Raw genomic sequence first — 24,741 nt, 5'->3', positions numbered from 1 at the left:
TACAGTCACAATATATTTTTCTGGTTCATGCATTCCTGGAAATCTAACCCATATGACCCTCGTGTTTAATTAAAAGACAGTAAAACATATTTTAAGAAAAAACAAACAAGCAAGTAAGTTTTGAACCCGTTATGTGTTAAAAATCCAGCGCTAGACAAAACAAGCACGTGACAGAGCGTGTGACAACATGCCCCGGTCTCCAGTCTCCACTACGTACTACACCGATAGAGGGCGAAATCATTATTGATTCAAGTCTAATATCAAACTTCTGTTGAATCTATGCTTTAGACTATCATGATGATCTTTAACGATTTAACCGGTTTAGTGTGGATTAGTAAAAGCTGTTCATGTAACGGGAACATTGAAATACTGAATACAACATTTCTTACAGATATTTATTGGTTATGTCATTTAGATTTGTATAGTTTATGTAATTGTATATAATAATGAATAGTGGCTGTATATGTAATAATGAAAGTGTGTAATTTTGTTGAAAATAGAACCCCTCCTCGAAAGTTCTCGGTAACGCGCGCGTGAGGGTGGCGCGCGCCTCCTTTAGCTCAGACCCGTTACTCACGAGACGCAGATCAGACGGACGGGAGATGAAGCGAAAAACACGAGAAAAACACGGCCCAGATTCTGCGACGGGTCACGAAACCGAACAATTTATACGGATTTCAGTCGTCAGATGCTGGATTTCACTCATGGCGTTCACAGGTGCGTCACTTTCTGAGAGTTTGGGGAAGTTTGCAGCAGCAGCAGGTTGTTTTCTCTGTTTACAGTCCAGTAACTGCACCAGCTTTAGTTTGCGATTCTTTGAGTTATTTAGTAACAGTTAAGCGGCTCTTAGCAGCTTTATCAGCACATTCACTTCATGTGATTCACCTTCATTTCAGTGTTTATTTTGGTGTATTTGTAGTGCGTGAAAGTGAGCTGAATGTTACACATGCCAGCATTAATGATCATCTTCAGGTGTTGAAACAGTTAAAGCTGTTACAGCAGTTGTTTGATTACCATGGTAACGGTGTAAAACTGCTTACAAAGCACTTACACCTCTGTGTTTGTGGAGGTTTCTGAGCTGAACCAGTGTAATGATGTGTGTTGATGTCTGTAATCAGCAGCTTCACTGAACATCTACTGCAGATCTGTTCCTCCACACTGTTTACTGGAAGAGATGAGATTCCCATCTCTCCTTAAACCATCACTTTACTTTTACCTCACAGCAGATGATAGACAGAAAGGAAGGAAGAAAGAAATACAAAAAAAGCCTCTCAAGTAAAATACATAAATAAATAAATAATAATAAATAAATAAACCCCTAAATCTGAAACCCTTTCTTATCAAACTCATGGTCTGCTCCCTTACTAGTGAACACTCCCTGCTGCTGTCTTCTGAGTGAATCCCGCAGGTCAAATTTAAAGCAGCTGTTTCTGGGTGTGTGTTTGTTTATAAAGAGAGAGAAAACTCTTCTGTTCACTGACCAGATTGATAGCAGATATTCAGAAGCTCAGAGAAAACACTCAAGTGTGTGTGTGTGTGTGTGTGTGTGTGTGTGTGTGTGTGTGTGTGTGTGTGTGTCTGGAGGGGGGGTGCGGTGTATGGAATGTGTTTGCTCATAGTTTCATTATCTATTTTCAAATGTTCACCTTGTTCATGTGGAGTCAAATTTCCCTCAATATTTTGACGTGAGATTGTTGTACTATAAAATCATACTGTAATTTTCAGTCTAAAATCATCATTAATTGTTTCCTAACTGCAGAAGTCACTGCTTCATTTGAACGCTCATAATCGCTGTGATGAACTGATAAAGCGGATAACATCAAGTCCCTCCCTACGTTTATCCGGTTTCCCTCAGAAATGTGTCTCGTAATGGAAGTCAAATATATAGTGAGTTCTGTAGCTGCTGCTGAATCAGTGATGATGATGATGATGATGATGATGACAGAGAGCAGCAGACAGAAACACACACTCCACTGTGGTTGATTTGTGATATAATGTGTGTGCTCATGTCTTCATGTCTTCAGCGGTGTCGCGGTCCGAGGCCGTGCAGGTCTCAGTTCGTGACGAGCGGCGCTTCGCGATGCTCTTCCAGTCGGTGGTTCTGCCGTGTCAGTACAGCAGCGTCTCCTCGCAGACTCCGGTCATCCAGTGGTGGTACAAGTCCTACTGCCGCGATCGCACGCGCGACGCCTTCCGCTTCCCCGACGCGCTGGCCGTCCACGGCTCTGAGCTCGGCTCCTCCGTTCACCTGGACTGCGGGGACAGCGGCCGGACGGTGCGCATCGTGGCGTCTGGACAGGGATCGTCCATCACCCTCGCCGAGCACTACAAGGGCCGAGACATCTCCATCATCAACAGTGAGTCGATGAGTCTTCTGCTCCGAGACTGTCCTGCTCCATGAAACATGATGGTATCTCAGCAGATCTGAAGTCAAACGATGATTTGTGTGACTTTAAAGTCTCAATTTTGACATAAGTTGAAATTAGTCAACTTTTTATCTCTTAATTTTGACTTCTTAAAGGGATAGTTCACCCAAAAATGAAAATGAGCCCATGATTTACTCTCCCTCAAGCCATCCCAAGTGTATATGACTATCTTCTTTCAGACAAACACTATCTGAGACATATTTAAACATGTTCTGGCTTTGGAAGAGTTTGTGTTCGTCTGAAAGAAGATAGTGATGCAGCTTTATAATGGGAGTGAATGAGAGGTGAGATTTTGAAGTCCAAAAAAGCGCATCCATCCATCATAACAGTAATCGACTCCAGTGGGATAATAAAGACCTTCTGAAGTGAAGCGATGGGTTTTTGTCAGACAAATATAAATATTTAAAACATTATTAACTATAACTATAGCTTCGTGCAGACGGCCGTACGCATCGATTTGCGATGGAAGAGTGACCTCTGACCTGATACATGACGTAATGTCGAACGGAGAAGCACAGAGGATAGAGCAAAACAAAACACCGGTCATGAATTAGAAGTCTAAAACGATAATTTATAAAGAGAAATGATGTAAGAGAAAGAGGAGCTTGAGTGTGTTTGAACCGTGAGAGGCGTTACGATACTCCTTCATCTGCGTCACACATCACCTCACGGGCCGTAAGCTAGTTATTAATAAAGTTTTAAATATGGATATTTTTCTTACAAAAACCCATCGCTTCACTTCAGAAGGCCTTTATTACCCCACTGGAGTCTTTATTAACCCCCATTCACTACTATTATAAAGCTTGGAAGTTAAATATAACTCAGATCGTGTTCGTCTGAAAGAAGACTACATACGTGTTTGGGGGCTCGTCCGGGATATTACATGTCCATTGTCATATACACGTAAGATGGCTTGAAGGTGAGTAAATCATGGGGTAATTTTCATTTTTGGGTCAACTATCCCTTCAAGGCCGTTCAATAATGATAACTATATCAGCTCACGATATCGCTCTGTTTATTATAAGTGCTGCTGTTTTGTCGTCTGTCTCTTTAAATGCTCAGGCTCTTGAAAGCAGGATGGATTCTGATTGGCTGTCAATGTTTTTATCATTCATCAAGTGGAAAAAATCATTCTGAAAGTGATCCCAACGATGTCTCTCTGCGCCGTTATCATTATGAATGATTGAATGATATGAGAATGATTTTTAGACCTATATCTTCATCATTACTGTCATCGTCCTTGTGTGTCGTAATTTCAGTGGACATCTTCGTTTAGTGTTCCACTGAAGAAAGAAGACAGTAAATGATGACGAATGATGATTTCTGGTTGAATTGAGCTTGTAGATGTCTGTAAGTTTGAGCATTGAAAAGCTGCTCTACTGAATCAAGTTCAGAATATAGATTTTTTTAAACCTCTAATGGTTTATTTCAGTGAACTTGAGTCGAAGGTCAGATGTGAAGTGTACGAAGAGTTTTGAGATCTGACAGAAGACTCAGATCCTGCTGCTGTTAGTGGACTGAAGCGTTCAGAGGCTCGTCAGAGTTTGAATAGAAGCGCGAGACAGGCGCTCACGATTGATAGCAGCACATTTACCCAGCATTCATTCAGAGCTGAAATACTGCTTCACATTTACTGTGTGAAACGGGAGGGATTTTTGTGCTTCTCCCAGGAGTCACACACACACACACACACACACACACACACACACACACACACACACACACACACACACAGTGATTTACAGTCAAACTTGGACGGTTTGAGTTTGGGCCTGAGGCATCATGGGAACGGCAGGCTGATATCAGTGGGATCTGAACGTTCTTACAGTAACATTAATAGAACGTTTGTTCAAAGTTATCTGGTCTTTAAAAATTTTCTCAAAACATTTATACATCGTTCAAGGAATGTTTTTTTCTGAAACATTTTAGTTGGACGTTCGTTTAACATTTTTTAAATGTTACTATTTGTTTCAAAAGTAACGTTTTCATAATGTTTGAAGAATGATAAAATGGAATTTTCCTTTAACGTTCAAAAAATAAAGTCAGAAACACGGGAAATAGAGTCATCGGTGTCCCTCAGTGAGTCCGGGTCCTTACTACTGACCGGTTCGTGTACGTCCAGCTGATTGAGACGCACCCAGTTTCTCCCTCCTCACAGGAAGTGCTGCTCATTGTACCGACGGTTTCCTCTTCCTGAAATTAGTCTGTTTACTCGCTCCAGCGGCCGCAGGAATGACCGAATCCCTCCCTCATCTGACACTACAACTCCTCACAATGATCCAGCAGTCATTTTCTGACTGTAAAGAGTGATTTTTTTAGTTTACTGTGAGTATGATGTGAAGAGACCGTCAGCTTTACATGTTCATGATGATTTATTAAAGATAATTCAACACAGTCAAGATCAGTGTTCAGTTACACTCGTCTCATGTGAACGTGATGTTAGAGTCATTATGAAAGGGTCAGTTCACACAAAAATGAAAATTCTCTCCCTCGTTTCGGTCCAAACCCGTAAGACTTTCGTTCATCAGACATTTTTAATTCAATCTAAGAGATTTCTGTTCCTCCATCGAAAATCTGTTCACCCAAAAACTCTGACGCTTCAAAACATTCATAAAGAGAGGAAAATAAATCCATGATTTAATCCATGTCTTCTAAAGAGACAGTCGCTTTATGATGAACAGATTTAATTTAGGCTTTTATTCACATATAAACAGTGATCAGATATAGTAGACAGAAGCTCAGACAGCAGTGAGGTTAGTTTTTGTGACCTTTATGTGACCTTTATACCCTATATTGATCTTTATTTGTGTTCAGCAGCCCTGAGCCTTTCATCTCTGAGAGTCATTAATAAAATTCTTCATTTGTGAATGAAAGTCTTGTGGGTTTGGAATGACGTTACGGTGAGAAAATGATGACAGAATTTTCTTAATTCTGGATTGACCAATCAGCATCCAGGACCACAAATAACTGTCAGTGGAAAGCATGTGCACAGTTTGAAGCATTACTCTGTTCATCTGTCTCTCCGTCTCTCAGAGGCTGACCTGCGCATCGGTGAGCTGCAGTGGGGCGACAGCGGCGTTTACTACTGTAAAGTGGTGATCTCTGATGATCTGGAGGGTCAGAATGAAGCACACGTGGAGCTGCTGGTGTTGGGTGAGCGCTCACAGGAAACAAACACACTCACGACAGGAAATGAGTCACCTGACGCTGACCTTCTCCCTGATCCAGTCAAGCTCAAACCTGCGGAAGCTTGTTTCCCCACGGAATAAAAACAAAAACAATTCTGCCTTTTTTTTTTCTCACAATTGCAAGTTTATATCTCACAATTCTGAGAAATAAAGTCAGAATTATCTTTGTACTGTGTGGCGGAAACAAGCTTCGGTGACTCGACACTGACACTGACCCTGATCTGAACCTGTCGTGATGAAGTTCCTCTCTTCTGACAGCGATCGAGTTGACTGACAGAATGATCTGAGAACAGAATCACGCTCAGGGTTTGACAGTTTCATCACCCGCTGACGGTCACATGTTCAGTCTGTGAAGTATAATCGTTGTATTCATGTTTTCTGCGGTTAGAGAAGTTCAGAAGTTCACCAAGAGTCAATATTTCAGTGTTGATCATAAAATGCTCCTTTGATATAATGCTGGCTTTGAAAGTCTCTCAGCTTTATTCTGCCGATCCGACTGTGAAACACATGAAAAGCTGAACTGATTCACGGGTCGTGACCCCTACATTCACTGCTCTGTGTTTAGATCGCAGAGATCAGCTTGGACGCTTTCGCTCATGTTAGTAGATGTTGTCACGCCTTTAGTGTCTTGAATGAAGAACTGAATCAATGTTTTGTTGCTTGTATGCAGAACATGTTGTTCATCCAACATTAAATACATGTGTGGATTAAATCCTAGATTTAATGTTCCAATAATATAAAAATACATTTGTAGTTATTGATACTGTGAATATTTATGAAAAATATAAATGTATCTATTTATTTGACCGCTCTTCTCTTACAGTAATGCACTGTTTAGCGCAGAACACTAATCGGTGATATAATGTACATCACAACGTCTGACCACACAAAGAGCAGAATCATGCGCTGCCATGGCGACGGCGAGGCGTTCGGTGTCCAGCTGCGCAGCGTGACGCAGAGACTCATTGTGCAGATATGAATGGAGACAGAGACGTCGAGTGATTTACCCTTCATCTCAAGGACAGAAGTTCGTTTACAGCCAGAATCTCCTCCGTGTTTCTGACAGAATGAAGCCGAGCTGCCTGGACTAAATTTAAAGATGTCAGTCAAGAAAAGCAGCAGTGAAAGATGAGCGATTTCATTACAGTAATTAAAGCAAAATCTCATTCTCATAACAGAGCATCAATTAAATGAAGTACAATAATGATACTTCATCAGTACCTGATCAGGTAAATAATAATAATAATATCTTCTTTTTAAAGTGTATCTTTTTTGATACCCTAAAGCTAATTATGAAAACACTCTCAACATCTGACAAGAATCTCTTCAACCAGATATCAGTCTGTGACGTCCTGCATGAGATTAATCATTCTGCCATCATTCACACTCGCGTCATTCAAACCGGTTTGACTTTCTTTCTTCTGTGGAACACTCTCAGTTTGCACACTTCTGCACTGTTCTGTGACGCTGTGTAGTAAATAGTGTGATAAGTGTGTTCACACTGAACAGTCCAGATAGAAAATACCTGCATGATGAACTTCATTAACGGCGTGGGAATGTCACTCGACTGTGGAGGGGGCGGAGCTAACAGACCCAATGACAAAATAACCTTATAAAACTCACACGCTACACGCTTGAGTACATAGTGTATAAATGTGTCATTTGAGACACAACTTCAGTTTCTCTTTTGTTTTTACATACAATGAAAGTCAGCGGGTTTATCAGTGACACAGATCCCGGACAGACAGAATTCCTAACGGATTGTGCTTTAAGCCTCGAGCAGCACAGGAGGTCTTTCCTGTTTCCTGTGAGCGATCAGAGCTCCTGCCTTCAGATTACAGTAGAGCTTCATTAAACGATGGATCAAGAGCAAACTGAAAAATGAGCTGAAGTAAAATAACAAAGTGTGCAACAAGTATTGGGTTGAGGGGAGAACCGCGAGATATTTTTGAGAAATCAGTTATAGCTGAAGGAACGGATTTATTTGGATTAATAGTTTCAAGAAAATTACATATTTCGAGGTGGAACAAAACCAAAGCAAAACTTCCATTGGGAACATTTTTTGTGTCTCAAATGCCTCTTTGTCTGCTGATAAATGAGAGTAATGTTGTTCAGTGTCAGCGATTCTTTGACCGCGAGGATCAGACACGAGGAAGCTTTCGACTTTGATGTTTCTACAGACTCTTGTTCAGACAAACACCTCCTCACTGAAGATTAGAAACAGCAGTACAGTGAGTTCAGGTCTAAAAGACTCGATCAGATCTGATCCGATTCAGACATCTGAACAAGCATCTGGAAGGATTCAGCGTGTTTACATGTTGCTTTTGTTTGTGTGAAAGCAGTGATCAGATGTTTGGTTATCAGCACTGGAATCATGTGTTGCTGCTGCTTTCTGCAGAAAACTGCTGAAAAAACCCGAGACTAGAAGAGACTGAGAGTTCAGAGCGAATCTTTCAATCGTTCGTGTTTCTGCTCACATTTCAGCTGATCTTCTCTCTGTTTGCACATGATTCCTCTTCCTCAGCGCTCACGCTCTGCTTCACCTCCATCTCTCTCTCTCTCTCTCTCTCTCGTCTGTCTCTCCAGGTCAGACAGGTTTGACCGATGATCTTCTGCCTGGCTTAAATGTGGAGATTGTTCCAGGTACGAGCTCCCAAACGCACACTAACCCTAGCCCTTCCTGTCTGAGCCGCCTCACTTCCTGTTTCTAATTCTTTAATTCCCCTGTGATGTCATTTCCTGATAATCAGCTGTAAAGCATTACACTAACAAACCTGCTGTTGGATCACCGTACGCTGTAACGGATCATGTGATAACATCTGAATAATCCAGTTCACCCGGACCGTGTGACGTTTCATCGTTCGGGTCGAATCAGCTGGAAACGGATCCTAAATGCAACGGAGGCTCGTTTCCCTGCTGAACCAATATCATGTCACGTCCAGCCGCATGTTTGCTGTGTTCGACTCCAAGAGTGTTCGTTCCTGATCATCTGTCATCAATCAGTCAATCAATCAGTCCACACATGGGCGGCAGTGCCAGAAATCTTTGACCTTATGGGGACATTTTTTGGTCCCCATGAGGAAAACATCAAGTTGTTTTTGAAAATGTATAAACGCAGAAAGTTTTGTGTGATGGGTAGGTTTAGGGTTAGGGACGAGAATATACAGTTTATACAGTATAAAAACCATTATGCCTATGGAATGTTCCAATAAAACATGGAAGAAATCACAGATATTGAACTTCTGATGAATGAGATTTGATACATCTTGATATATTTGATTGGATTATCTTGTGTCTCCTTTTGGCAGTAATAGTACTTCTAGTAGTTCAACCGTAACCTTTTCAAAGTGCACCGTTTCCTGAGAATGTGTGTGTTCAGATACACAGATTGTGTGTTTGTGAGTTTGTTGACTTCCGCAGTCTGAATCTGATCTTCTCGTCACTCACTAACACTGAACAAACTGCCCTGAGGCCCATTAGTAAGATTTAACATGTTTAACTGCTTGATAAAGTGCTGTTGTGGCTTTAAATGAAGATTTAATTCATGTGATGGACTTTTATTTTGAACTCTGCTACTGCATTTCACATATTTGAAATTCTTTTTTTGACGAAATCATGATGAATGAGTTCCACATGAAAACCAGAGACATTTTTTGGGCTGGAAATGTGTTTGACATTCCCTCGTGGAGTGATTTATTTGGAGTGATTGTGGAACACATTCCTCGTTGAGATGTGCGGCATGAATCTCCTGTAATAGACTGGAATGCAAGTTGTAATTTAAATGTAGTGTTTAATATCACACGTGTTTGCTAACTGCATCCATCCATCCATTTACTAAACCCCTTGTCCAATATAGCGGAGATGTTCTGGCTTTAAAGGTGACCTATTATGCCCCTTTTTACAAGATGTACAGTAATTTCAGTCTCTGGTGTCCCCAGAATGTGTCTGAAGTTTCAGCTCAAAATAACCCACAGATCATTAATTATACTTTTATTTTATTTTTTGAGTGGAAGGAAAAACATGCTGTTTTAGTGCATGTATCTTTAAATGCAAATGAGCTGCTGCTCCCCGCCCCACTTTCCAGAAGAGGGCGGAGCCTGTACAACTCCAGCCTCAGATACTCTGTTTGGTTTTGATTATCACACCAATGAGAAAACACATTAAATATATTTTTTGTGTTTCCATTTGCTCAAATAGCAAAAGAAAAACTCCCCGATAGTGTTTTCATAAACTTTCAAAAAGAGAAAAAAAAATAGAGAGCGATTGATAACGGCGTTCAGAAGAGAGAAAGATGTCATTTTAACCGTCACTCCCACAGCCGCTGATTAGAAACGCCCTCACAGCAGCGTTAACTAGATTTTTGTAATTTGATGCAAAGGTAATATAATACTAAGTATAGTGATATAAATGTATCTGCGTTTTTTTAAAAATGAAAATATAAAAAACTTTGCAGGATATACGATATTTACGATATTTTCACAGTCTGTGAAAAGGGTCAGTTTTATCTGTGAATGTAAACAGCAGGATAAGACATCGTGGGCGGGGCCTATAGTGTGACATCACAACTGCAAACGGCTTATTCTGAGACGCTGCTTATGATTTTTGAGGATTAAAAAAAAGGAGGGGGTGGATTTTTATCATTATAGGATGATTGTGTTCACACACTGTCGACACACATTTATGTTCAAAATTTTGCATAATGGGTCCCCTTTAAAAATGTACATTTGTGATGTTTTTAATATTCCATGATTAGAACTGATGCTAAATGAAGCAGTTGTGAGCGTACACACTAGACTTCACACTGCGTCGGACAGCGGTTTTGGAAATGCAGTTCACTGTATTCCCGCTGGATTTCCAGCTGACCTGTTTCAGAGCGTCACTGCATGTGTGTCCGGCTCACTGAAGCACACAGCGTACTGACCGCGCCCGTGTTCTCTCTGCTAGAGTGGGTGTTTGTGGCCGCTGTGGTCGTGGGCAGTGCTCTGGTCATCCTGCTGGTGGGTGTTTGCTGGTGTCAGTGTTGCCCTCATTCATGCTGCTGTTACGTGAGATGCTGCTGCTGCCCAGAGACCTGCTGCTGCCCTCGACACCGTGAGTACTGCAAACACACCTGTCCACATGAGCGTCTAGAATATTCTACATACTAGTGTTGCATATGAACCGGGTTCTGACGTCTGACTCTTTCAAGTAGTCTGGTTATTGTGCCACATGACTTTTGTCTCGCTCTCGAATAGTGTATGAAGCAGGAAAGGGGATCAAGACAGCAGTTCCCACACCAGTGCCCATGTTCCCTCCATACTACATACCTGGGATGCCCACCATGATGCCCATCGCCCCGCCGTCCCTCATTGACCCAAACCTGTCCACTGCACCATCACTGGAGCACAACGGCTCGGCGGGTGAGTGCACTAGAGTCAGTGTTCACTGCTGGTAAAAGTCTGTTTGTGACCATGTTAGATGCTCCAAAACCACAACATGATTTACTGGCACATTATTAAATAGTTCTGACCACCGCGGTATTTCAGAGCTTTACCACAGAAGAGTGCAGAATGTGGGGCGTTTTAATAACTCAAAACACACTTCTGACATTCAAACATATAAAGTTGAAGGTGATACAGCTGAACTTCACTTCGCAGTGTGTCATATTAAATACATACAGGCCACATAAAGTTATAAATGTTCATGTAAATCGACTGACAACAATGATAGAGTGAGCAAATATAAAGTGCTGCTTAGTCTCAGTCTTTCGATTACATTCCTGCTCCTTCTTGATCAGTTTAATTAAATTCTGACGGTTCTTCGAGCTCAGATCGAGTCACTCGACCCCTGAAATAATATAATAATTTAACATCCAATATTAGTCCACATATTCTCCCACAAGCAGGAGCTAAAAATATATAGTATATATTTGTATTAGTATATATAAAAATAAAATTGTGGTTTATATGTTGCTTGCAAAAAATAGTTTTTAATCAGAATTCAGGACTATTTTAAAATGGCCTGTCTGTTTCCCGAATTATCAAAAACAATATTCTTACAGCACAAACACATGATGTATCTCCTGTAGTGCGGAGTGGTTTCCATCTGCAGTCGGTGTCAGATCAGAGCTCTCTGAAGGTGCTGCAGTACGTGGAGAAGCAGCTCGCTCAGTTCAACCCGTCTCAGACGCTTAGCAGCAGCCGAGACAGTAAGACACAAACTCCATTCCCGATGCCGTTTGACCACTGCAACGATCTACTGCATGATCCACTGCACGGAATCTACCGCACATGATCACTGCGCATGATCCACTGCACGATCTACAGTGAATTTCACTGCACATGATACACTGCACATGATCCACTGCACGCGATCCACTGCACATGATCCACTGAACGATCTACAGTGAATTACACTGCAAATGATCCACTGCACGTAATCTACTGCACATGATCCACTGCACACGATCCACTGCACACGATCCACTGAACGATCTACAGTGAATTACACTGCACATGATCACTGCGCATGATCCACTGCACATGATCACTGCACGCAACCCACTGCGCATGATCCACTGCACATGATCACTGCACGCAACCCACTGCACATGATCCACTGCACGATCTACAGTGAATTACACTGCACAGTACACTCCACATGTCTCCTCTTCTCTATTTTCCTGCGTGAAGATCTGCATGCTTGTCTCTGAATTCCTCGTGGTCTTTAAGTCCTTCATTCTTCACTTTTTTTCCACATTCTTCAGCCTTTTCATATAGTACTGTAAATTCTGCTTTGTGTTCCTGGAATAAATGAGGATAAGACGCAAAAGCAACAGCGGAGAAATGAATGTCAAATATATTCTAATGTCAAATAATTGTGGTAAGAATTTGCACAGAATGAAAAGAGGTTGTCCCTCAGAGATGCTGATTTCTGCTCGTTTGCAGCCTGCAGTATGTCCGAGCTGAGTTCATTACATGATGCAGAAACGGACTTCCGTCAGACCTATCGACAAGTACAAAAAAAGGCTCTACCAGCCATCCCTGACCTCGATGACCCCGCTGACCTCCGGACCACCGATTTATCTCCCGTTCACGAGGGCAGATACACACGACAGCCACAGCACAGAAATCATGTGGCGGATGACAACCCCAGGTAATAGAAGGATATGATAAATCTCATCGCTTGACTGAATACACACTGATTGGTTTAATAGTTGACATCGGTTCACGACTTTCCTCTCCAGGTGGAACCCTCGCTCAGAGCACCTGCAGAGGAAGGCTTTCCTGGAACGCGGACGGACTGGATCTTTGGATGAGCTGGAGGAGTTTGCGATGACATGTATGCAGCGAGGACGTCACGGCGACCCGGGAAACAGGGAGGACGACTACAGAGCTCACGAACGGGAGCGCGAGAGGGAAAGAGAGCGAGAACGGGAGCTAGAACGGGATCGCTATCCATTTTATTGTTCCAAACGTTACTCTCCAAAGGCCAGTCCGGTGAGACGCCCGCCCAGCCCTCCGCCCCTACCTGGAAAAAGGCGGGACACGTGGGACAATGATCAACCCCAGCGGGATCCACGAGAGCGGGATCAGAGAGCTTCCAGTGGTACGGGGAGCAGAAGAGACTACGATGATGCCCTTCTCAACAGTTTATTGGAGCGTAAAGCTAAAGCTGGGAAGAGCGGTTCTTCAAAATTGGGCCGGACCGAAGAGGACTCGGACACGCCTTCCAGAAACAGCTCCAAAAAGACGAGTGAGCGTTTCCACAGCAGGTCTCCAAGCAACCAGTCGCCTCGCCAGCGGACGGCAGAGGATAATGAATCCTTGCCACCCTACACAGAGAAGGAACTGGAGCGTTCCCGAGGAGCAGAGTCCGGACAACAGCCTTTCTGCTACACGCGCTCCGGTCACGGCTCTACGCCGAGTGGGCAGGAGGAGCAGAACCGCCCTCGTAAAGTGGTGAGTTATCTGTAGGACTCTGTGTGAGTTTGTTGTTCCCCCTCACAGCACTGCGGGTCTGCGTTTGTCTCGCATCTAAATGGATGCGCTGGTGCAGTGAAAGAAAAGCAGCGAGGTTGAAGCCGCTTCAGTCGAAGCCTTAGAAAGGCTTTTGAAAAGGTCTTCAGCCATTTGAAGTATGTAGTCCTGAAACCCTCCAACACAATTTGTAGCATGATTGGAAAAATTCCTATTTCAAAAAGAGACCTCAAGAATTAAAGATCCTTAATTAAAAGAGAGAAATCAGAACATTATGAATCCAGTTTCACCAGAGAAGCACTCTATAAGATTTCCTCTTGCAGTCATCATCCTTACCATTTATTTCATTCATATCTCTTGTAGACATTTTTTGATGAACAAAGTGCGCAGTTTGATTCCGACCTAGGTCTTTCGATCACGGTTCGATTTGCACCGCGATTTGACCACAGAAAATAACCTGTACACAGGTAACAAGAACAAAATCAAACATCTCTGCCTGCTTGCTGCTTAATTCCTCCCCAAAATGTGTTTGGATCACAGCTAAAACAGTGTATGAACTCTAACACGACTAACGACAGAAACGGTCCCTCAAAGCACTAAGAAATGTTGAAAAAGAAATATTCAAAGGTCAGGCATTGATAAAATGTGTGTAGCAAAAATAAATCATGAAAGACAGTAAATGTAGAGTTTGCTTCACTGCGGGCGAGTGATCGATCTGCAGAAGATCTTCCCACCCGTCCTTCGGTTTGTAGAAACTCCGTTACGCCTCGTCTCGCCCGCAGGCGTCCACTGTAAGACGCTTTCTCTGCCTTTTGCTTTGTACAAACACAATCATTTGACCTTCTCGTCATCATTGAATGAGATGCGCTCACCAGAGACTCCCGCAGAAGCTCCATTTGTGTTCATAAATACAGATGGAAATCTTATTGAGTGCACTCGGAGAATCATGCAGCTTTTATATTTCGTATTTCTTTTTCTGTGTAATGTAACGCGTCCAGTCCTAATAATTCCAGAATAATCACTGACAGCGCTTCACCTGCGACTCTCTGCGCTCTCACTGCCTGACCACACTAACCCGCTGTGCCCGACCGGCTCGCGCTCCTTCTGCTCACTCTTCTGTCCTCTCTTTGAACAGAGCACTCTTCTGAGCAGAGACTCGCTCATAGTGTGATGTCCTCACACACACACACACACACACACACACACGAGGACGTCGCCACGCTTGCAGACACACTCCAGCTTCACCGATCCTGCGGAGCTCCAGCGCTGCGGAACGAAGGTTTGTGGGTCTGAAATATGTTTTACAGTAACTTCCCCTAAAATGGGTCAGCGTTGACTCAAAATATCAGTATTCATTCATGAGGTACGCAGAGACTCTGTTCGATGAAAACATTTCCTAAACAGTGGAATGACGACGTTTACATGTTGCTGGACTTTATATATGAGGTTTATTTCACACGTATATAATCTCAAGCTGCTCCGTTTGAATGGAGATGATACTTTGCTAAATTGTTACATTCTGATGAAATGTATCGATAAACACATTCATAACTGCTGTGCCGGATAACTAATGATGTGCTGCTTTTGCACAAGATATTAATATCATTGCAGATCTTGTTATTCTCAAGGTTTTATCAGTATTATACGATTTTCAAATTAACGAATGATAATATTGTGTATTTTTGGGAAGGACACTGGAAAGCTGAGCAAAACTGTTTAAAGATTACAGGAAGTCATTTGGTTTCAGCAGTTCCACAGAATTATCATGTTAGATAAACAAGACAGTATTTTCATTTACTGACTGCTAGATTTCACTGACGCACGTCTGGATGATATGTGCTGATTTCTGAACCGTACTCTAGTACATCGTTCTGCCGCAGATACAGTCAGAGAAGTGCGGTTAGTTCAGGATCCCCTCAGACGTCACAGTATAATGTGAAACACTTCAGTGTCTGACGGCGTGAGTGTGTGTGTGTGTGTGTCGACGCGTGACGTCACCGGACGATGATCTCATCTGAACGACGCGTGTGTGTCTCTCTCAGACTGACGTCACTGTGTTTACTCTGGTGTTCTGTTGCCTTCAAATAGTTGTTTGTTACTCAAGTTAGTCTTATCAAACAAAACACTCTTTTATCCCAATACTTGAGAAAATGGTTAATATAATTACAATTGTGCCTTTGAGGACTGAAAATCATTTGTATGCAACTTTGTTTACATTTTGTATGTTTTCACATTTATTGCCTTATGAAATTTGTATATTAGCTGTATGCAGACTCAAATTATGTTAATAACTACATCATCAAATGAATTTCAGTAAAAACTTGACAAACGCTTCTAATGGACTCATTTTGTGTGTTTTTCTGTAGCGTCACATTATTGCTGCAGCTTTATGACTCTTACACACTATGTAGTGTGTGTCGGTGTAAGTCAGTTTGTGAGTGTGAGTCATGAGCTCTTTGTTTATTGTTTAGACGATACTGACACACACACACACACACACACACACACACACACACACACACACACACTCAAACACATCAGTTACACACACACACTCAAACACATCAGTTACACACACACACACACACACACACACTCAAACACATCAGTTACACACACACACACACACTCAAACACATCAGTTACACACACACACACACACACACACACACACACACACACTCAAACACATCAGTTACACACACACACACACACACACACACACACACACACACACACACACACACACACACACTCAAACACATCAGTTACACACACACACACACACACACACACACACACACACACACACACTCAAACACATCAGTCACACACACACACACACATCAGTTACACACACACACACACACACACACACACACATCAGTCACACACACACACACACATCAGTTACACACACACACACACACACACACACACACACACTCAAACACATCAGTTACACACACACACACACACTCAAACACATCAGTTACACACACACACACACACACACACACACACTCAAACACATCAGTTACACACACACACTCAAACACATCAGTTACACACACACACACACACACACACACACACACACACACACACACACACACTCAAACACATCAGTCACACACACACACACATCAGTTACACACACACACACACACACACACACACACATCAGTCACACACACACACACACATCAGTTACACACACACACACACACACACACACACTCAAACACATCAGTCACACACACACACACATCAGTTACACACACACACACACACACACACACACACATCAGTCACACACACACACACACATCAGTTACACACACACACACACACACACACACACACACACACACACACACACACACACACATCAGTCACACACACACACACACATCAGTCACACACTCAAACACATCAGTTACACACACACACACACACACACACACATCAGTTACACACACACACACACACAGTCAGTCTGAATGAGGACATACTCTGGACTGTTATTTTTATATGAAGTTAATTATGGCCGCAGGCTTCGGTTCACACTGACCATCACGGACAATCACCAGATTACAGTACGAAACTTCTCAGACATTCCCCGGCCGGACCATACGGGACTGAATGTGTTCAGTCGGGAAAAACAAGCACATACTAACAGCAACAGACGTTTCTTTGGGTTTTTTCGGATCAGTGCGTTTCCCTCTCGGCGTCTGTTGCCGTTGGTCAGCGTCTGTCGTTGAGTCATTTTCACACACGAGGACGTCCCCGAGTGGCTTCAGAGTGGCCTTTTGTCTGATTTAGCTCACTTCTGGGGACAGTTTTGTCCCTAACTAAACACACACACTTAACGGACATCTCACACGCTGCCAGAGCCGCTCAATCCGACGTCTGGCCCGTGTTTGTGGTCTCCAGGATTCCCTGCGGCCGTGAGAGGGTTTCTGCAGGAACACGAGCGAGGAAGACGGCTGGACGACTCGCTCTCGGTCAGGGTCACACTCGGCTCATGTCTCAGATTAAACTGAAAAACAGACATGACATTAAGATCATCTGTGCTTCTGTCCCTTATATTGAGTGTCACACCTGCTCTGATGATCCGTGAGATTACTGACAGTCTGAAGGTGATTTTTCTGCTGTATGTCTGTCGACTGACACTAACACTTCAACACAGACACTGAAGCTCCACAGACGTCAGGGTCCGTTCCACTCATCTGAGGGTCAAAGGTCACTGCACCTCTCTGGATGTCATGGGTGGAGCTTTATGGTCCGGTCACATCCTAACCTGACCCCTGTATGTAGCTGAAGCTCCACCCATCGACTGCATGTCGAACCGCACTGAGATTCTGACTCCACCTGCTGGTGACACGAGGAACTTCACCACCTCGCTGATCTGAAATCACGTGCTGTAACGTTTACACTATCAACAAGCGAACAACATGCTATAATATCGTTTGTATATTATGTTGATATTAACATACTATTTATTCAAATTCTTTCACTAAAAGCCTCATGTGTTTCAGTGTTGAGAGTGAATGAGTTTCTGCTGTAAAATCCTCTGACTCTCTCAGTTTGATCTGGATTGAGTTTCTCCATGATGCATGAACTGAATTCCTCACAGCCTGTGTTATAACGACAATGAAATCACGATCAAAGAGTCAGAATAACTCTAATAGAGCACACAGCGGTTTCACATCTGTCCTGAAGCAGACAGCAGCAGCGCGGATCGTGTAGTTTCTCAGGATGGTTGTTACCTGTGCGCATGCGCGTCATGATACACCTGATTTGGGGTGGAGTAATGATGACGATGACGATGAAGGAGGAGGAAGAGGAGAGCGGAGGAAACACAAGCCGGTGTCTGGGAGGGTCACAACTTCACGTTAAAGCGTCTTATGAGATGAAATGCAGTGTTGAAGGAGCTGCTCATCCGTGACTGTGTCGCTTTTCTCTCGCGCTGGTTTCGGTTCGCGTTCGCTGGAGTTTCATCGGATCATCATGAGGAGGATGATCGTGTCGGTGCTGCTTCTGAGTGTCCTGATCTCAGGTGAGCCTGAACCTCACACACACACACACACACACACACACACACACACACACACACACACACACACACACACACACCTGTTCAGTTCAGGGCGAGAAAACCAATAATTCAGTGACACTGTGAAGGTTGATCAGTGGACAGGTAACAGTGTCTCACCTGTGGAGCGCGTCCGTATCGATCACGTGACCACTGTTGACATCATTCCAATTAAAAATGTACAAATATTGAAAGAATGACGAGATATAAATGTTTAAAACGACTTAAAACACTCAAGAGTAAGACATTATGGAATCTATAGAAAATAAAAATGAAAAGAAATAAATAATCAAACTTATAAATGCAACTCTCAGCTGATCATAAATGCTTATTTGAAATCCAAAAGATTCAAAGAGATGAAGTTTGAAGGAATATTTTTCTGAATATTTCTCTTTACAAACACTGAAACTCAGTTTGTTTGGAACCAGAGAAGAATTTCCTGCTCTTTGTGTGATTTCCAGTTTTACAGGTTTGACAGCCTGTGTGTTTCTGTTTAACTTACACACACACACACACACACACACTTTCTCTTTAAAGAAAGACACTTAATGTTCAGTAATATTATAGTTTTAACCGCATGAGGTTTGATGAAGTTTGCGTCACTGATTCTGTTGTTTATCACCGTTGTTTATACTGTAGAAATAAAGCTGACGTTCTCCTCTGTTGTTTCAGGGATTCTGTCGATCCAGGTCACTCTCACTGAGACAGAGAGACGCACGACTCTCTTTGCGTCGGTCGTCTTGCGCTGTGATTATTCCACCTCCGCACAGCTTCAGAATGTGATGGTCACGTGGAAGTTCAAGTCCTTCTGCAAAGATCCAGTTCTGGACTATTACTCCACAGGTAGAGCTTCAACATCAGAGCTGAGTGGATCGGTGTCAGAAGAACATGTTTTGGATTTAACTATTATTATGTTGAACAGCAGACGTTGTTGACGTGCTAACATACTAATATGTGTCTGCAGCGTATCAGTCCGCCCTTCAGCTGGGTCAGGATCCTGCCAATGACTGCGTGGACTCGCAGCGCACCGTCCGAACCGTGGCTCAGAAACTGGGATCCAACGAGGCGGTGCTGGGCTCCGAGTACAGAGACCGCAAAGTCTACATTCAGAACAGTGAGTTGATGCACAATGCTGAAAAATGAGATTTCACTTCAGTGTCCGAATGTTGACGGACTCTGAACACACAAACCTGAATCCACACAATCCTTCGGCTTCAGTTCAGTTTCTCTACTGTAAAGTGACCCAACTGATCAATTCAACTAGTTCCATGAATGATTAATGTTTTGATTGTCCAGATATGACGGGTTTTCTGATTCCTCTGACTGTGTGTGTTGAACAGAGGCGGATCTGGTCATCAATGAGGTGATGTGGTGGGACAACGGGATGTATTTCTGTGCCGTGGAAGCGCCTGGAGACACAGTCGGAGACTCAGACAAAGAGATGAAGCTGATCGTGTACCGTAAGTCCTGATTACTGATGTGTCCGTTAAACACGGGAGAATCATCATTTGGCAGATGCTTTTAACCAAAGTGACTTAAATTGCATTGAAGGTCAATAATTTATCAGTTCATGCATTACTGGGAATCGAACCCATGACCTTGTGCCGCGAGCGCCACGATCCGCCGTCTGAAGCAGTGTTCTGTTTGTTGCGTTAGACTGGCTGACGGTGCTGCTGATCGTGTTGGGCGCGCTGATGCTCATCATCCTGCTGTGCGTGTGCTGCTGTCAGTGCTGTCCGCAGAAGTGCTGCTGTTACGTGCGCTGCCCCTGCTGTCCTCAGACCTGCTGCTGCCCCGAGAAGGGTTCGTACCGACACGCCACACCGCCCGCTCCCTCACGCAGCACGCTAGCGCCACAACTCACTGTGTTTGTGTTTGTGTTTAGCGGTCATGCAGCACCGGATGATGAAGGAGGCGCAGAAGGCCATGACGCCGTGGATGAACGGACAGCCGCTCTACGCACCCATGAGCAACCACAGCTCCTCCTACCAGATGAACCCCATGCTGTACGCAGGTCAGTCCAACACAGGCATCCCTCTGGGGTCTGGGACGGGTTTCCAGCTCAAACAGGTTCAACAAGGAGAATTAATGAGGAACTGATTGGATGGTGAAAGTGTCTCTTATTGTAGCAGGATTAGTTCACTTCAGAATAACATTTCCTGATAATTTACTCATGTCATCCAAGAAGCTCCAAATGTCAGTTTCAGTGTGACGTAAGGCCGCCGTGTGTTCTTCTAACTCTCTCTGTTTTCCCTCGTCAGGTTCAGCATCAGGGAAGGGTCACATGACGCCGGTTCCGCTGCCGCCTCCACACATGTCCGTTAACATGCCGCCTCCCAGCATCCACGGCAACGGCAGCGTTCACGGGACCAACCAGGTGCTGGACTATCTGGAGGGTCAGGTGCGCGGCATGGATGTGAACGCCCCGCTCTTACAGCCGCAGCACATGTCGTCCCCTCCGCTGCACATGCCGCCCCCCCCGCAGCACATGCCGCAGCACGTCCCCTTCTCCGCCGGCCCTCCCAGCATGCTCTCCGGCCTGGACGACGGCCCCGCCTCACGCAGGTTCCCGTCCGGGTCACGAGGGGCAGGGCGCTCCAGCGGCTCGTCCGCCTACGGCGCCTCGCACCGCTACCCTCGGCCGGTCATTCCGCGCAGCTACAGCCAGGAGGACGTCCTGGACGGCCGGAGCCGGTCCGGAGGATTCCGTCCTCGCTCGCGATCCAGGGACGATCTGCTGGCCTTCGATCCCCGAGGCCCGTCCAGGCGGGACGATTATTCTCCTATGCCCCGCCGCGGCTCGTGGAGCTCGGCCAACGAGGAGGACAGCAGACGCGGAGGCGCCCGAGGAGCTCGGGGAGGCGGATTTTCCGATCATCCGCCCACTTACAGCGAGTACGAGCCCGGGAAGAAGCCAGTCAAGCGGCCGGAACGCTTCTCTGTAAGAGTCTGAGCGGCTCACGCGTTCACTAACACTGTCAGTCTCTCTCTCAAACTAACACGTCTGGTGTTCTGGTGCCGTGAGTAGATCCAAACGTCTGCAGCCACATTGGAAATGTAAATGAATGTAAGATGAATGCTTTATTTTTCATTCAAATCTTAAAGGAGACCTATTATGCAAAATTCAGTGTTTACACAATTTACATGGTGTTTGCATATAACTGTGTTCACAATCACCCTATAATGGTAAAAATCCACACACTCCTTGTTTATATTCCCCATAAATCATAAACAGTGTCTCAAAATGAGTCGTTCATGGTTTCTATACATTGTGACGTCACAGTGTAACAGACCCCGCCCATGACTCGGCCCTATAGACACCTTAATCGCCTGCGTCACTGTGACGTCACCGCTCTAGCTGGAGGCAAAACATTTATAAGAACTCATAGCGGGCGCTATGAGTTCTTATAAGTTTGAGGTTTTGACTTTAAAATGTCGTCTTGTTGTGTTTTTGGCTGCCAGAATAGAAGGAACAGGACTTTTGGTTCAAAACTAAAGTTTTACCAGATCCCGGCAGACATTCCTTCTCAGAAATCAAAAAGATAATTGTGGTTGAATGCAATATGGCGTACAGACTGGACGGAGACGATCATAAATAATGCTGGTGTTTGCAGTGCACACTTCATATCAGGTAAAATAATCGATGCATATGTAATGGTGTGTTGGTTTTATCTAGTACAAATCAGCAAGTTTCTGTTTTATAGGTGAAAAGTCGCCAATTTTCAGCGCACTAGCTAGCTTAAATGTTAAACAAACATACAGCGATAGATGTGTGTGCCATCCTCTGAATGGTCTCTTAAAATAATCCACATTGCTAGCCATAATCATAGTTAGCCCAGCGTTAGGTTACATTAGACAATAAGCCTTGACAAAATTCCCCGAACCATCCGAAAGTAATTCATATGTTGTCTAGGAAATATCCAAAACTTAAGTTAATTTACAAAAATAGCCGTCACGGTCCCGCAGAGTCAGTGACTGTACATATTCGGACAGTTCTGAACCTTCTTCTGCATCTGTGTTTAATAAATCCCTCCTAAAACATGCTAGCTTACGCTTGTCAACATTGAGTCCAGCGTCTCTTTTTGCCTCCAGCTAAGCCCCGCCCACCAGGAAACGTTGCAATGTTTACAAACTTTTAAGGGGTCTATTAGCATAGCTCCTCCCCTGAGTGAGCAGCACACAGTCGCCATGTTTATGGAGTGGAAACACAAGAACGTCTCCGCTAAGAGATAAACGATGTTCTGTGATGTTCTGTTGTTGGCTGTATCAATGAAAATCAAACACGTTTTTTTCATTACACTGCGCTGCTTTTCTATGCGTTCATGATCATCTTTTACTACATGCCGCACAGGAAACGGCAGCGCTCAAGTTCAAAGAACTTTTAAAGATGCGTCTTGACACCTTGTGTTTTCAGCTGCCCGTGTGTCGTTTTTTAGACGTGTAAATGTCACCTAATGGGAGAAAACAATGGGAAAGCAGCGCATTGTAATGCAAAAACACTTTCTCTGAGCTGTTAAAGCTCCACCCTCTTCTGGAAAGGGGGCAGGGAGCAGCAGCTCATTTGCATTTAAAGATACACACATGAAAACTGTGTTATTGCTTCCGCTTAAAAAGGGGCAGTTGGGGCGTGATATAATAAATGATCTGTGGGGTATTTTGAGCTGAAACTTCAGACACTTTCTGGAGTCACTTTAGATGTACATTACATCTTGTGAAAGAGGCATAATAGATCCCCTTTAAAGTAAACATGAGAAATGAGAACACAGAACAGTGAATTTGTCAGTAACTGATCATGTGACTGTTTGTACAGACGGTCAGATGTCATTCTTCCACTGCAGATCTTTATCATCTCAGGTCGTGCTGAACATGATCATCAGGTTTAGTTCTCGGAGCTCCAGTGAACTTAAGGGTTTTAAATGAACTATTTTCTGTATTTTGCCAAAAAAAAGAGAGATGATTTTCACTTGTGGTGTGTGACGTTTGGACCCTCCTGCACCTTCACATCCGCACAGATCCTGATCAGAGACTCGTGAGATCTTCTGTGCTCGTTGGTGTTAATGTCGCTCTGCTCTTCTTCTGCAGGATAAGAGTTCTCGCAGCGGCACCAGCATCATCATCTGAGGACCAGCGTCTGGAAGCTTCTGTTCATGAACACAACTGCTTTTACAGAACATATTTGAAGGATGTGATTCTCTGAACAGATTGAGGATTTCTTTGTTTTATATTTTTGTGCAGATCAGTTTATACACTTGAATGTGAATATGAATGAATATCCTCTTCTAGTACATGTGTGACATTAGCTGTGGCTTTCTTGGGTTTGAGGATTTATCTGTGTAAATATCACGTCTTTTGTGTCATTTTTTTTTTTTTTTTTTTTTAGCGACCACAGCATAAAATGCAATATAACGAAGAATTGGGTTGAGATTCTGAAATGCTAATTATCATGTCCATAATAAGTTATTCAGTGTGATTAGTGATGATAGTTTTGAACTCGCTTCAGTGTTTGGCTTCATAAACACAAAGAGTAACTAATACAGAAGTGTGTATTTATGTTTTATTGATCGTGCTCAGGTCAAGCTGTTCTTTAGCCTTTTTGTAAATAACATCTTCATGGAACTTGTTACTGCATCCAAAGTCCTAAACCAGAATATTTTTTCAGTCTTGCCTTTATATCATTTTTATCTGAATTACTGAACAGACTCTGTAATGATTGTACATGTTCTATTTTTCGTATATGAAGGACTGTTAATATTTTGTCTTTATATCATGCATCTTATGTGGACAGAATTCTTCCTTTTCTACATGCATAAATAAATCTGCGAAAGCAGCATATGCTGACAAGTTTGAGTTCATCATCATCATCATCATCATCACAACAATCTCTTCAAGCCTTCATCTGTGACACACACACGCGGTCAGAGCGTTGCCGGAACGTTTGCAAGGCGGTTTCACAAAGCAAAATAAAAGCTGGAAGTTACAAATACAATATTTAAATGTTACATTGTATCATTTCAGTACTGTTAGTTCCCAGCGTTTTCGGTTTGTGTACGGCGCCTGCGCAGTGCGCACCA

At 43.5% G+C, this 24,741-nt stretch overlaps 2 protein-coding genes across 9 annotated transcripts; both read left to right on the top strand.

Annotated features, from left to right (window-relative positions):
* Positions 1-340: 340 nt before the first annotated feature.
* On the top strand, positions 341-15,907 carry LOC125273043 (immunoglobulin-like domain-containing receptor 2). 6 transcript variants are annotated; one of them, XR_007185993.1, is made up of 10 exons: positions 341-717; positions 2,025-2,357; positions 5,460-5,579; positions 8,201-8,257; positions 10,559-10,705; positions 10,849-11,013; positions 11,682-11,801; positions 12,541-12,748; positions 12,840-14,039; positions 14,708-15,907. XR_007185993.1 is itself a non-coding variant. In XM_048198290.1 (10 exons), the coding sequence occupies exons 1-10, from the start codon at positions 603-605 to the stop codon at positions 14,741-14,743; spliced, it is 2,016 nt and encodes a 671-aa protein (XP_048054247.1). In that variant the 5' UTR covers positions 342-602; the 3' UTR covers positions 14,744-15,907. The 6 variants fall into 6 exon arrangements, 5 of the variants coding, with proteins under 5 accessions (XP_048054250.1, XP_048054249.1, XP_048054247.1 ...); XM_048198290.1 differs by having other exon boundaries at positions 342-717; positions 12,840-13,554; XM_048198293.1 differs by lacking the exon at positions 2,025-2,357 and having other exon boundaries at positions 12,840-13,554.
* A 1,183-nt stretch (positions 15,908-17,090) lies between these two features.
* On the top strand, positions 17,091-24,511 carry ildr1a (immunoglobulin-like domain containing receptor 1a). Of its 3 annotated transcripts, none has more exons than XR_007185991.1 (8): positions 17,091-18,634; positions 19,343-19,513; positions 19,635-19,784; positions 20,011-20,130; positions 20,327-20,473; positions 20,556-20,684; positions 20,932-21,737; positions 23,753-24,511. XR_007185991.1 is itself a non-coding variant. In XM_048198288.1 (8 exons), the coding sequence occupies exons 1-7, from the start codon at positions 18,586-18,588 to the stop codon at positions 21,621-21,623; spliced, it is 1,458 nt and encodes a 485-aa protein (XP_048054245.1). In that variant the 5' UTR covers positions 17,091-18,585; the 3' UTR covers positions 21,624-21,647; positions 23,753-24,511. The 3 variants fall into 3 exon arrangements, 2 of the variants coding, with proteins under 2 accessions (XP_048054245.1, XP_048054244.1); XM_048198288.1 differs by having other exon boundaries at positions 20,932-21,647; XM_048198287.1 differs by having other exon boundaries at positions 17,094-18,634; positions 20,932-21,611.
* The last annotated feature ends 230 nt before the right edge of the window (positions 24,512-24,741 follow it).

The sequence above is a fragment of the Megalobrama amblycephala genome, linkage group LG7 (assembly GCF_018812025.1).
Source record: "Megalobrama amblycephala isolate DHTTF-2021 linkage group LG7, ASM1881202v1, whole genome shotgun sequence".
Taxonomy (NCBI): domain Eukaryota; kingdom Metazoa; phylum Chordata; class Actinopteri; order Cypriniformes; family Xenocyprididae; genus Megalobrama; species Megalobrama amblycephala.
This window is presented reverse-complemented; position numbering and strand designations above follow the sequence as displayed.